Source organism: Manis javanica, chromosome 6 (assembly GCF_040802235.1).
Source record: "Manis javanica isolate MJ-LG chromosome 6, MJ_LKY, whole genome shotgun sequence".
In the NCBI taxonomy this organism is placed as follows: domain Eukaryota; kingdom Metazoa; phylum Chordata; class Mammalia; order Pholidota; family Manidae; genus Manis; species Manis javanica.
The window spans coordinates 122,128,176-122,141,516 of record NC_133161.1 but is presented as its reverse complement, the minus strand read 5'-3'; the positions used below and the strand labels follow the sequence as shown (position 1 = coordinate 122,141,516).

Here is a 13,341-nt window from a genome sequence, read left to right as displayed (position 1 = left end):
AAAAAAAAGGGTGCTTTTTAATAGAGAGAGTACACAAATATTAGTATAAAAGTAGATTCTGAAGGGAATTTTTATGTAGGATAGGAAACAAAATCAAAACAGATGACTGAAGCTTTGAAGATTCAGGTCCCTTTCTTCAGAAATACCTTTAAAACGTTTACTAGAAACACATAGACATATTACCTAAATTCAGTCTGACTTTCACTGCCCTCCATTATACTTTACAGTGCTCAGCAGCTGCCAGCCCTCACAGGGCCCTGTGCACAAGTGTAAGTCTAGCAAGCACCATGATGAGTCATGTATTATTAAATCATCAGATTAACAGGCAGATAAGAAACAAGCATATTACAGTGTGTGAGGAGGCGGGAAGCCTCCCCTAGGGACTGTTTCAGGTCGGCAGTCGATGGTCGCCACTGAACAGGATGCCCGGGAGCCCTCATGTGGGAACTTACAAGTAAGAGAACTTAACTTGCCATCACTGGGCACACTCAGCCAGCACCACCAGCAGACTAACTCCTTCTGTTCGGCAGAGACATAGGACAAGAGGAAGTCATGAGGAATAAACAAAAGGAAGATGGAAAGCAGGGAGAAGACTATAAAAGAGAAGTAGAAGAGAAAATCCTTAGTGAGAAAGAGGTAGTGAGGAAGTGCTCAAACATCTGTTTTGAGTAATAAAATCGTACTAACCACTCATTCACATGTTATGTATCAGGCTCTCGGTGCTCAGTGAGTGTTAGTGTAGGAAGCAATTGAGAGAATTAGCCTGTTAGAGCAGAACATTACAATAGTAGTAATTCTCTTGCATTCCCTCAGTTTACAGATTAGAAAAATAAGACACACAGGTCATTGACCTGTCGGAGATGGTACCATCTAGTCATCAGTACAGATCCAGAAGCCCAGTCTCTGATGAAAGTATCAGTGATATTTTCTCTCTGATTGATTTGCAAAAAGCTAATAAAAAACAGATAATTTTCCTGTCCTTAAGTGAACTTAAACACTTTCCAAGTAAAGCTGCCCACATTCTTCTTTCCAGGCCCATCTCAAATCAATCAATCAATCAATTAATCAATAAACAAACAAACAAAGAAACATATAGAACTTTTCTGTGTCAAAGGTAACCTTTTTTCCCCTTGCATATTCAGTGCATCTTGCTTTCGTATCTTAGAGCATTGATCTTCCCCTGTCTGGGTTTCTGCCTCTCTTCTCCTCTACTTTCTTATAACATGCACGTACACAAAGGGATTACCCACAGAGCTAGACGTGCACACAGACCTGTACATGCATCCATACCCATAGATCTACACCCCCCCGAACACATGTACAGGATCCTCAGAGGAGCATCTGTGCTAAATCATAACCATGTCTTCTGTGGTGCTTTACAAATAGGGATCACCTAGACATTATTTTCAGGAGGAAATTAGCTCCAGGGCTGCCTGAGGGCACTAACACTAGAATTCACCAGGCTCGAGCCAGTGCATTGGGTTTTGAAATAGGTGAAAGCCCTCTCCCACCACAGGGCTTCTGGTACCCCTCTAAATGATGACACGAAGTGTGTGTTATTTGTTCAGAATCCATCTTCAGCTTCATCCTTTAATTGCATTATCTGCTCAGATTTTTTCTTCTAAATATCTTACAAGTATCAAACTCAGTTCTCTGAAGATGAAAGGCGTCAGCTGTAGTACCATGGCTGTGTTCTTTTTTTTCTTTCATTGACATCACCCACTGCCCAAGCTGGAAACTTCAGCACTATTATTGAGGAGGCCCACATCCTTATCCCTAGAAGCCCTCCTGTGTGCCAAGTTCAGTTGTCTTGGTTTTTCTTACCTAGTGCCTTTTATCATTTTTTACTACTGTAATTCAAGTCTAAGCTATTATTATTTCTACCTGGCATTATTTTGGGGGGGGGGGATTAGCTCCAGGGATGCCTGAGTTAATACTAGCAAAATGCCAGTTGCCTATTCAAAACCCCAGTGGCTCCAAATTATTTACAAATTAAAGTTTGAATGTCTTACTCTAATAACCAAGGCCCTCGATGTTTTGGACTCCATTTATATTTCCAACTTTGCCTCATATTATTTCCCTTCTCATGCCAACATGCCAGAAAATTGATATTCCTATTTCTGGTGGTTTCCCATCTCTTTGTCTTTCTTCCTACTGTTAGATTTTCTTTCTTTCCTATCTTTCCCCATTTATCCAGATCCTAACTATTATTATAATCCCCTTAACTGCACGTTGTATTTTGAGAACACCTGGTTCATGGTACTCCTCACTTCCTATCTTTCATTACAGTTATTTTGATATCTAGCTGTTCTCCCAGACTTGAGTATATATTGTTTCTTTCTTTATGAATACACTTGTAGAGTACTTGAGAGTGCAGTCCACAGATTATATATCTTAGTATTTACCACAATAACTAGCAAAATACTTGCATATTATATATATTCAGTAAATATATATTGACAATAAATATTTATTTATTTGGCAATGATAAAGTTCTGATAATTTTAGTTACTAAAAAGATCAATACAACTATTTACCAGGGGAAATGTTCATATTTATTTCCTCTGTAATATAATTAATAACTAAACTACCAGTGTTGATGAACACTTTCAGTGAATATTATTTTAAATGGTATTGAATATATATGCACTCCAATCCTTAAGGGAAGACTAAAATGTCAGCAAAATGACTGGGTTTAAGTGTATTTCTTATTCCAATGCATCAAAAATTTAGCAGTCGTCAAACAGACATTAACAACCAAACCACAGTGCTTTTCAATGTGATATCTCCAGGACTGGAAAGAAATTGTGACATTCATTTTATGCTTAAAGACTGTTCTTTATTTCCCAGGTGTGATGGGAGAATATGAGCCGAAAATTGAGGTCCATTTTCCTTTCACAGTCACAGCTGCTAAGGGGATAACTATTAAGATGGAATGTTTTGCACTTGGCAAGTAAGTACATATTCTTCCATAATTAGACACAATTGTTTGTGACCTTTTTTTTTTTTTGATCACTTATTTTGGTAGGTTTCATTTTCCCAGAACCTTCTTCATGACTACTCATTTTTTAAAAGAAGGGCAAGTGGGAATCGTTGAAGTGACCAATTATAATTATTATTTCTCTAGTCATTTCTGTGAACAGTAATCTATGTAGTGTCACTATTTTAACACAAAGGAAACTTCTTTAAATAAAAGAAGAGTTTTGCATATCCTTGCCTACTTGTCTTAAAATTTCAGCATTGTTCTTAAATTCAGCAGTGATATAAATAAGAAGAGGATAAAGGATAAGATGCTATCAGTTCCTCATGTATAGGATATAGATTCTGGTAAATACAAGACAACAGCATAAAAATCATAAAATAGTTCTATTGAGTCAATTGACTAGCTCAGTATCTCCTGAACTAATAATATGATAGCACCGGATGTTAATATGTGCAACATATAAGCATTCCCTGAGTCAGAGATGATTTATATCACACTCTCATGCCTTCTACTTAATGATTCTATTTCTGACAGTTTAAATTGTGATATATAATCACTTATCAATGATGTTTGCAACAAGAGTATTCGATGTAGAGGCAGGAGTGAGTTTTGATTATATTTGATTAGAGCATTATGATTCACTTTGAAAAGGGGGTTGTTTTGTTTTTCAGGGTGATAAGACCTCAGAATCCTTTCTAGACTCTATAATTATAATTTGCATAAATGCATCTCTATCAGAGTTACTAATCATTTAGCTTTAGTTGTGGTGAGCAACTCCCACAGCATACTATAAAGTACTTGCAGCTAAAACATACTATGTAAATGTGCTTACAGCAAGTTTAGCCTGTGGAAGAGGAAAGTATTAGTAAATACAAAAAATTCCACTGGTAAGAGGAGGGTTATGGCATGAACATGGTAAACCTCAGTTTCTAACCTCAAGACTGACTGAAATAACACATATGTACAATTCTATTGAAATCTGAATGGAAGCAGAATCATAATAGAATAAAGACAAATTAAATTATTATGTAATTCATCTATTAAGCAAAAGATGCCTAAAAGTAGAAATATTTCAAGACCTTAAATTCATCTAGGAGGAATTGGGACACCTATCTGAGGAAGACTTCCAAACCCACAAATATTAGTTTAACACAAAAGACTAAATAACACCTTAGAAGTCTTGTTCTTCACCATTTGCTCATGTTATAGTGTCAAGTATGTCTGATATGTCCCAAGTAAGCCAATTTTGATGAATACAAAAACAATGTATTTTGTCCTAATGCCAAAGGTCTTTGTATATCCTGCAGTTAAATGATTCCTAAACGCTAGAATTTGCATGGAAGCCACAAACAAGAGGTCACATTGTTAAACAAATTAGAGAACTGGATTTATAGAGAAAAAAGCAATATGAGATATTTCCCCAGGCAGGCTTATTTAATAAATTAGATGTATTTGCTTTTGAAAGTCTTGAAATATGCTTAGTAAATTGATTCTTAAAGTCTCTTTCATTCTAGGTAGGATCCAATGGTCTGAGTATGTTCTTTTAATACTTCTCTACTTGTTCTCTGATACTCCCTACCCCCAAAACATGAATAAATCAAAGGGAAGATAAAGACACATAATCTGACAAGAAGGTCTCTGCTTCTCCTTTGATATCCTTTCTGTGAACTGTCACATTATGGGGGAAAAAAATGTTATAAAGAGATCATTCTCTACCTAAAGACTAACCCACCACTCTGGTGAAATAAACAAGATCAAAGAAATAACATCTTTACATATGTTAATTCCTTTATAGCACATTATCATGTGGAATATATCATTATTGTGTCCCAACATGATCACAACATCTTCAAATTAATACCTGAGCATCTGCTTAGTTCCCAGAGCTCCCCTGAGCTGATTCTCACTTTCACAAGTACATGGTTCTCTGGTGCCCCATTGTCTGTCCAAGAACTTTGGTATCTGTCACTAGATATGGATCAGAAACTTGCAGTCAAGTGGATTTTTCCCCTTGGTCTCTCCAGATAGAGTGTTTTAAGCAAATGTTTCTCATAGAGTAGTGTGACCAAATTCTGGCAGAGGTCATATTAAGCTCTCTTCCATTTCATGGCCTTTGCACTTGCTGTTCTCTCCATGCTGGCTCCCACTTATCCTCTGGCCTCAACTTAAATGTCACCTTCGAAAGAGGCCATCTGTAACTGCTTTATGTAAGTCACATCCTTTACTCTCTAACTAAATACTTGTATATTTTCTTCATAATCTTTAATATAGTTTTAAATTATTTACACATGTGTTTCTCTACTCAAAATTTTTTTTCTCTGTATAAGTCAGGAATCCAGCTGGAAACAGGATCCAGCTCAGATGGTTTAAAAGGGTTGCATGAAAGCACAAACTGAAGATCTATGAGCAGGGTTATGAAGGCCAAAAGGAGAATGACACACTTGTAGACTGGTGACAACAAGAGGCTTTCTTACCTTAAACTGGAGTAAACAAGGGGGAGGACATAGTGTCCCAGATCCCCGGGGAGCTGGGCTTAGGAGGTGGCCCAGGGGTCACCCAGCAGGAAGTATAGTCGCTGAAGCCATGGAGAGATGCAGCACAAGAGTGCAGCTGAGGCAGGGCTCCGGGAACCCGTATCCTGGCTTCTTTTTCTTCCTGCCTTCTGCTCCTCTCTGTGGCTCTTGTGGCTGGAGGCCACCAGAAGCTGCCTTACAGGCTCACAGGGTGCAGCTGGCAGCACACAAAACAGGGCGGACAGTCTGGAGGAAGAGTAGGGTGACAGGCTAGGGAGGCAAACAGAATAACTAGCAAGTCCCCAACATTAAGTTTTAAGCCCCAAGAGTGTGTGGATCATGACCGCACTATTTACCTGCATATTCCTAGATCTTACCACCATGCCTGGCACAGAGGCAGCACACAGGAGATATTTGTTGAAGGAATGAATGGACTCAGAAATACTGTGCTCACTTAACCCAATCAACTATTTTTTACTAACAGATAATAAATAATAGATAGCAGCTTCCTCATGCATAAATCCTTTTATCTAACTCGTGTTCTCGCAAATAAATCCACCGACATCCACTCCACACCTCCATCTCTTGCCCTCTCATCTTTACCTGCTTATGTCCAAATTTATATTCACATTCTTGTCCTTACTTTTCCTGCCTATTCTTGACTCACTGCATCAGTTTCTCTCTCCCTTACACCTACCATCTGTCTTCCTCCTTTGGTTTTACTCTCAAACTTATTATCATGTCTAAGTCATACTATTTCACAAAAACAATCCAAAAACTTCCCTTACCTGTTGACCCTTTGGAAGGGTTTGCTTTTTTTGTTTTCTTTGAGGGGTAGAGTAAGGTTAAGAATCAGAGAGATTTACCATATTTAAATACTAGGATGTAGGACAAAGTAGAAAATATGTATTACAGAGAATGATGTTTAATGCAAAAATGTATTGAAAGACAAACAAGGAAAAGTTCATGAGCACAAAATCTTACTGTTTCTGCCTTTGCTTCCTCTCAGCCTTGCTGGAGCAACCCAGATTTCCTATTAGAAATCACTGTTTTTATCATGTCATTCATCTAGTCAAATGCCTTCCTCGATATACCTTCTCTCTCCAGGAAAAATCACTCATTCATTAACTCGAAGGAACCAAGAGAGCAAGAGGTGCGCTTTCCATAGCTCGTTTCATGAATACAACTTGGCTGACGTATCTTGAAAGAACCTAGAACTGAATACAAGCCCGGAGGTTTTGAGAATCAACTACGTGCCAGGCAATGTCCCAGCTTCCGGAGATTTCCACACTTCCTGTTCTCAGAGATGCCATTCTCTCTTTATATGTTTAGCCAATTGAGAATCACATCAACTGGGATTCAGTCTTATTCATTACATGAGCGGAAGCATACACCCTGAGCGATTTTTTCCTCAACAGCCATGTATCTAGAGAGATTTTATTTATTTATTTTTATCTTTAGAGAGATTTACTGCCCATCTTTCATGCCCCAACTTTAAACTAAGACTAAACGATAATAAAGGCCAATTTTCTTCCTCTGGAATTTTCTCTGACCCATGACATGATCTCATGAACCTTTGAAAGGCCAAACTGGGAAATTTTTTTTATTGTTAACTGGTCATACTTTCAGAACATGTCAAAATTCTGTTCCACTGCTCACAAACTGTGATATTACTCCTCTCAAAAAGTTCATTTACCTCCATAAAATCTGTCTCTAAAGATACTTGGTTCTTGTAACTTAGAGAATGTAAATGAACACAGCCATAGTTGCACAGATAATTTAAAGACATTTAAGCTGACTTTTTTTGTGTTCTCAAAGGAAAACAACAGAAGACAAATGATTTTAGGTTATTGAATTTCACTATCTTTTAATATCATACAGTTCACAAACCTGCCTAACTTGAAGTTAAGAAAAAAGTCAGTAGGAAAGCTACAAGCTGCAAGTTTTCTTTTAAAGAGACTTTTACTTAAATCTGAATTTAGCAAAAGTCAAACAGTTTCTCTACAGGGCAATGCAGCAATCCAACAAGAGTTTCTAGTGACACTACTAGAAATCTCTCTGCAAGTAGAATCATAAAATACTGAATATAGAACTATGCGTGAATGGACTATGACATGCTCTGTCTGGTACTGGTAAATTCTGCAAAGGTAGAATTTTCCTAGAAAAATGGGAAATGATTAAAGAGGTTCCATAGGGAAGCAAAGGTGCATAAAGGCTTGAGAAATACAACAAACTATAAAAAAAGGGAAGGGAATTAATTACTTTGGAAGAAAAGCTTGTTTTAGACATATGGAAGATTATCATCAAGAGGCTGCTCACAGCTGTTCTCCAGTTTCGACAAGGTAGGGAAGTGGGGTGAAATTTCAACAGTATGGGATTAAACCAGCAGAATTAGATTGGGTATAATGTAGAAGTTTGTGATGAAAAAAAGTTGATACAGGGAAAATGTGTTATCAGCAGAGGCAGTAGAAGTTCTTTCCCACACTGCTGAAAGAATATAATATCCACTTGCCATCTAATAATTTATATGTAATGTTTCTTGAAAGGAGAGAAATGGTCTGGGTCAGGGTTGGAAATGAAAATTTGAAACATTCTCTTTTGCTGGCCACTCCACCAGAGCTAAATATTAAGAGTAGAAGGATAGAGACAGACAGACTTTATTAGCTGCCTTTTGACAACTGTGTTACTACATAGCATTTAAAGTGGACGGTGGCGTATGCAGGCCGGAAGGAGAAATGAAGACTGTCGCTTTGTCACTTTTTCTTGCTCAGCATTCAACCCAAAGACTTTGGTTAGGGAAAAAGGGATTTCTTTTTTGTATTTCTCAGGTCTTCTTTTAAACACTGTCTGTTGAAAGGGAATGAGAGATGAGAGGTCAAAGAACAATGCAAATAAAGAATGCCTTAGGGCCCTAATAAATATTTTATTTCAATATTCCTCTCTAAATGTCACATGCAATTGAAAGTTATATATGTTTCCAACTGGTTGTGCTCAGTTTTTAAGTCTAGCCTATGTAAGTTGTTAACTAGGTAACAGAGAGTAACATGAGAACTTTAAAAGTATGGAGAGTTAGTAAGTGTGGGAAGCAGCTGTCATCTCCAGGGCTGAGGGGAAAAACAGGTAGAGTTGGAATTATTAAAAATTAGAAGCTCAGAAGTACCATCTGGGGCTGAGACCTCTGGGGAGCGGGCAGCTGGCTGGTGCAAGAGTTTCCAAGGGTGGGACACAATGAAAAATGTCCTACAAGTGTTGGAAAAATCAAACTAGATTCCTTGGATTCCTCTGCTGCTTCAGGTTCAGGAAGGATGCCCTGCCTGACATGCCATTCACAGGAATCTCAAGCAAACGGCAGCAGACAGGCAGCTACAAAGAATGGGTCCCTTCCGCCTCTAGCCTTGCCGTCTCCGTCCAGTGTCCCTCATCACAGGGCAGAGAAAGGAGGCTAGAGCTTAAAGATGGACCTTAAACAAACAGCACAGGTTCCACCTTACATTTTCAAACTCATCTCTATCTCTTAATCAACAGCACTCCACCCCTTCCTATACATAATTTTCTGCTTCCACGGTTCTCTACATTCCTTCTGTCAGCCTACAGTATCCTGCCGCACGGTCCTGCTGAGCCTCCGGGGCTTCGGTCAAACACAGCTTCACTGTGAGATCCTGCCTGCTTTACTTCAGGTCCAGTCTCTCACCTTTGGAAATGTATGGCCCCCGTATTTCACCATTTAGCCTGCCCCGTTGGGCCAGCTGAGTGTATCTGTTTCTTTACTGTGCTCAATTTTGGATCCTTAGAGTATTTTTATATGCACCAGGTGCTGAATATGTTTGCTGAATTGAATTCAAGTATATGAGAAATGTGGTCAATCTTTTGCAGCAGGTGTTATTACCCTGGTCTGATCAGACGTAAGTCTCTAGATGCCTTTTGCATGTCGTGGCCCTGGAAGTTCCGACCCTGATACATTAGCTGCAGTTTTCTGGTGCTTCGTTTCACCATGTGACCTTTTTGGGACCCCAGAGAGATCACTCGATATGTCACATAGCCACCGATAACAAAGAAGTGAAATTAGGTCACTGATGCTTACATGACCCTGTGCACAAGGGCAAACTTGGGGTTATTCTGTAATAAAAAAGCCATATGCTATAAACCAACATCAGTTTATCTATTCTGACAATCCTGCAAGCTAATAGTGTTACAGGCAGAATTTGTTTTTTTTTTTTTTTTTTACTTTACATGTTCCTTATCTTGCTTTTGCAGCCATTAACACACAATCAGATCAGTTGTGCTCTAAAGGCCTTGAACCAGTTACTGTAATAATTATGTGAATGACCTTTCCAGACTCATCTGAAACCTGATGGTGAGGTGGGAAGGAAGAATGCATTCAATTTCCTGCCCTTTTTAGTTCCTGCTAATCTCTCTCTCAGACAGCATTTGCAAACCATCTTTTGTTAACGCTCTATCAAATGCCTATTAGGGAACCAGGACATGAAGTAATTTCTCTTTTTCTGTGTGTTTATTGCAAGTAAGAAAGCATTAGTTATCAATTCATAAAGTCATTTTTGCTGTAGTTTATGTTTTCTTCTCCTCCATCCTTAGCCAAGCTGTCTCAAATGGCTGCTCTTGTGTCCCATTGTAACTGTGAGAATGACAGATATTCCTTTGAGACTTCCCACAGTCTGCAATTGGCAAACGTTCTTGAAAGAACCTGTCCTTTAGTTACAGATTGATGATTTATTAATACTGTTTATTTGGAACTGCCAGTCCCTAAGGGCTGTAGGAATTAATAAATCAGAGGTGCATGGTATTTGTCGATCATACCAAAATCAAATTACTTAATCATTAGATTAACAGATCTGGTGATAGAAGTTAGGCACTGGCCATAGGCATCAATAAGTGTTTAGATATCACAGGCAAGTGGTACATTCTGGAGTCAAGAAAATTATCCTTGTGTGCACTAGTTTCTTTAATAGCACTGAGACCTAAGTAGGAAGCAGGCTCATTTCAGGTAGCACCCAAATGAGATGGGTGCCAAAATATCCTTAAAGATCATATAGCGCAAGATCAACTTGCAAATGGGAAACTGAGGCTCTGGCAGTGTAGGGCTGGACTAAGACATGTGGGCTTGCTGGCCAGGCTGGGAGTTGATGCTTCTTCATTTAATGGTTTTTATATTTTCAACTTTCTTCTGAAGTATCAATTACAAAAGGGAGTGTTTTACTTACTTATTAACTTTTACACTCAGAGGTGGTGTCTGTTTCCACAGGACAAGGACCATTATTCCACATAATTATTCACATCTGGAGACACAGTTGACATGGTATTCTAACTTTTCCAGGGCTGGTTTAGGACCACTTAATCTGCCTGACCAGAAAACCTGCATATTTACGCCAAGCCTTACAGCTTGCAAGCTATAAAGGCAGAACCAGTTCTCCTGATTGTAAAACAAATGTCTTCTCAGCTTACCATACCACTTCTCAGTCGTTAGGAGTAACTTCCATTTTATCATAGCAAATATTTTTCGGGATGCACTTAAGTATTTCAATGACTGAGAATTAGGAATTTTAGTATATAGGACAAGCTACCAAGGGCATAAAGCAAGAGGTAATTCCAAAATGACTAAGATTTTTTGCTTGGACTAGTTTAGGCTCATCCAACGTCTTTATTTTGGGTGAATCTTCTTGGGATTTTCATAGAGAAACCTCCTCCACAGGATGTTGATTGTGGGTTCAGAAAATCCATTGGGAGTTTCTAATTCCTATTTCACAACCCCCCAAAAATTCACCAGATACTTAATCTTGACACCTGAGTGAGCCTTTAGTGGAGCAAAAGTACAAGAAATTTTAACCAAAAAGTTGTCAGTGATCTCAGTGTATTCAAAACCAAACTTCTACCTATTACTGAATGATTTTCTTTCTCATTTAAATTCTAGCCAAGTCTCTGCCATATTTTTTCAATGGATTAGAAGCAGGAGTAAATATAGACAAATTGTTTATCCTTCTGACTTCTTTCCTTATTTTGAACTCTTCCAGCCTGGGATTTCTATAATTTTGTGTAGTCAGCCCACAAATTCCTACTGAGTGTTCTATGAGAAATTTGAATTCTTGGCCCAGTGGTTATCTCTTCTTATGGTGATTTATTACCATATTAATGCTTTTAAATTATATTGTGTAAAGGGAAACATTCCGAAGTCTATTTCAGATCTCGTTCTGGCTGATATGTTTGATGAAAATGTTTAATTTTTTTTATAATTAAATCTATTTATTTTAACTAACAAATCAACACATTTCCAAGAATAAACAAAAATAGTTATTCAAATTTACATAAACTTAAAATCCAGGGCCAGAAAGACTACGTCCAAAGATTTTAGTTGAAAAGGATAGTGAATACAAATGTTAATGATGAATGAAAATGATGTGCTGTTAGGCTGAGATGCATTCCTTGGCCTTTCCTGTACTAACAGTATCACAGTGATGGTGCAACTGCTGTGGACACTGAAGCAGGTACACACAGTAGCATTTGACTTGAAGTATATATCACATGCATGACTGATGGCAGGCACCAACATGAGCTGCATTCATGTTATGATGCAACTGAGTGTGGCCAGAGATTTGATGGCTACAGAAAAAACACTAGCTCTTCCTCATGATTGGGCAACTGGAGGTCACACTGTCACTTAACCTCTCTGGATTTCATTTTCCTTATCAGAAAAATGAGGAGGTTGATGAGATCATCCCTAGACCCCTTCCAGAAGTAAAGTTCTGTAATTGTCTCTGATTCATCTTCCTATATCCATTTAAATTTTTAAAATTCAGGATAAGATGCTTGCTGAGTTCTTGATTACTTCAATTTTGAGGATAGAATGGACTACTACAGGGTTTTTTTTTTTTGGTTTCATTAATATACAATCCCATCAGCAACATTGTGTTTACTAGATTCCCCTCATTATCAAGTCCCCACCACATACCCCATAGTCACTGTCCATCAGCATAGTAAGACGCTAGAGTCACTATGTGTCTTCTCTGTGCTATACTGCCTTACCTGTGCCCTGCCCACCACATTATGTGTGCTAATCGTAATGCCCCTTATTCCCTTTCTCCCTCCCTACACACTCACCCACCCTTCCCAGTCCCTTTCCCTTTGGCAACTGTTAGTCCATTTTTGGGACCTGTGAATCTGCCATTTTTTTTGTTCCTTCAGTTTTTGCTTTGTTCTTATGATCCACAGATGAGTGAAATCAATTGGTACTTGTCTTTCTCCACCTGGCTTATTTCACTGAGCACAATACCCTCTAGCTCCATCCATGTTGTTGCAAATGGTAGGATTTGTTTTCTTCTTATGGCTGAGTAATATTCCATTGTGTATATGTACCACCTCTTCTTTATCCATTCATCTACTGATGAACATTTAGGTTGCCTCCATTTTTTGGATATTGTAAATACTACTGCGATAAACATAGGGTGCATATGTCTTTTTGAATCTGAGTAGTTGATTCTTTGGGTAAATTCCAAGGAGTGGGATTCCCAGGTCAAATGGCATTTCTATTTTTAGTTTTCTGAGGAACCTCCATACTGCTTTCCACAATGGTTGAACTAGCGTACATCCCCACCAGCAGTGTAGAAGGGTTCCCCTTTCTCTGCATTCTCACCAGCATTTGTTGTTCCTAGTCTATTCTATGTTGGCCATCCTAACTGGTGCGAGGTGATACCTCATTGTGTTTTTTATTTGCATTTCCCTGATAATTAGCAATGTAGAACATCTTTTCATATGCCTGTTGGCCATGTGAATTTCTTCTTTGGAGAAGTGTCTGTTCATATCCTTCACCCATTTTTTAATAGGGTTATTTGCTTT

General features: G+C 38.4%; 1 protein-coding gene across 2 annotated transcripts in view; it reads left to right on the top strand.

The window, feature by feature from the left end:
• CNTN5 (contactin 5) overlaps window positions 1-13,341 on the top strand; it is a 1,232,567-nt gene that overhangs the window by 941,126 nt on the left and 278,100 nt on the right. For both annotated transcript variants that reach the window (XM_073239418.1, XM_037025637.2), the window contains one exon: window positions 2,851-2,953. In XM_073239418.1, coding sequence (XP_073095519.1) covers window positions 2,851-2,953 — 103 coding nt within the window. The remainder of the gene's footprint in view (window positions 1-2,850; window positions 2,954-13,341) is intronic.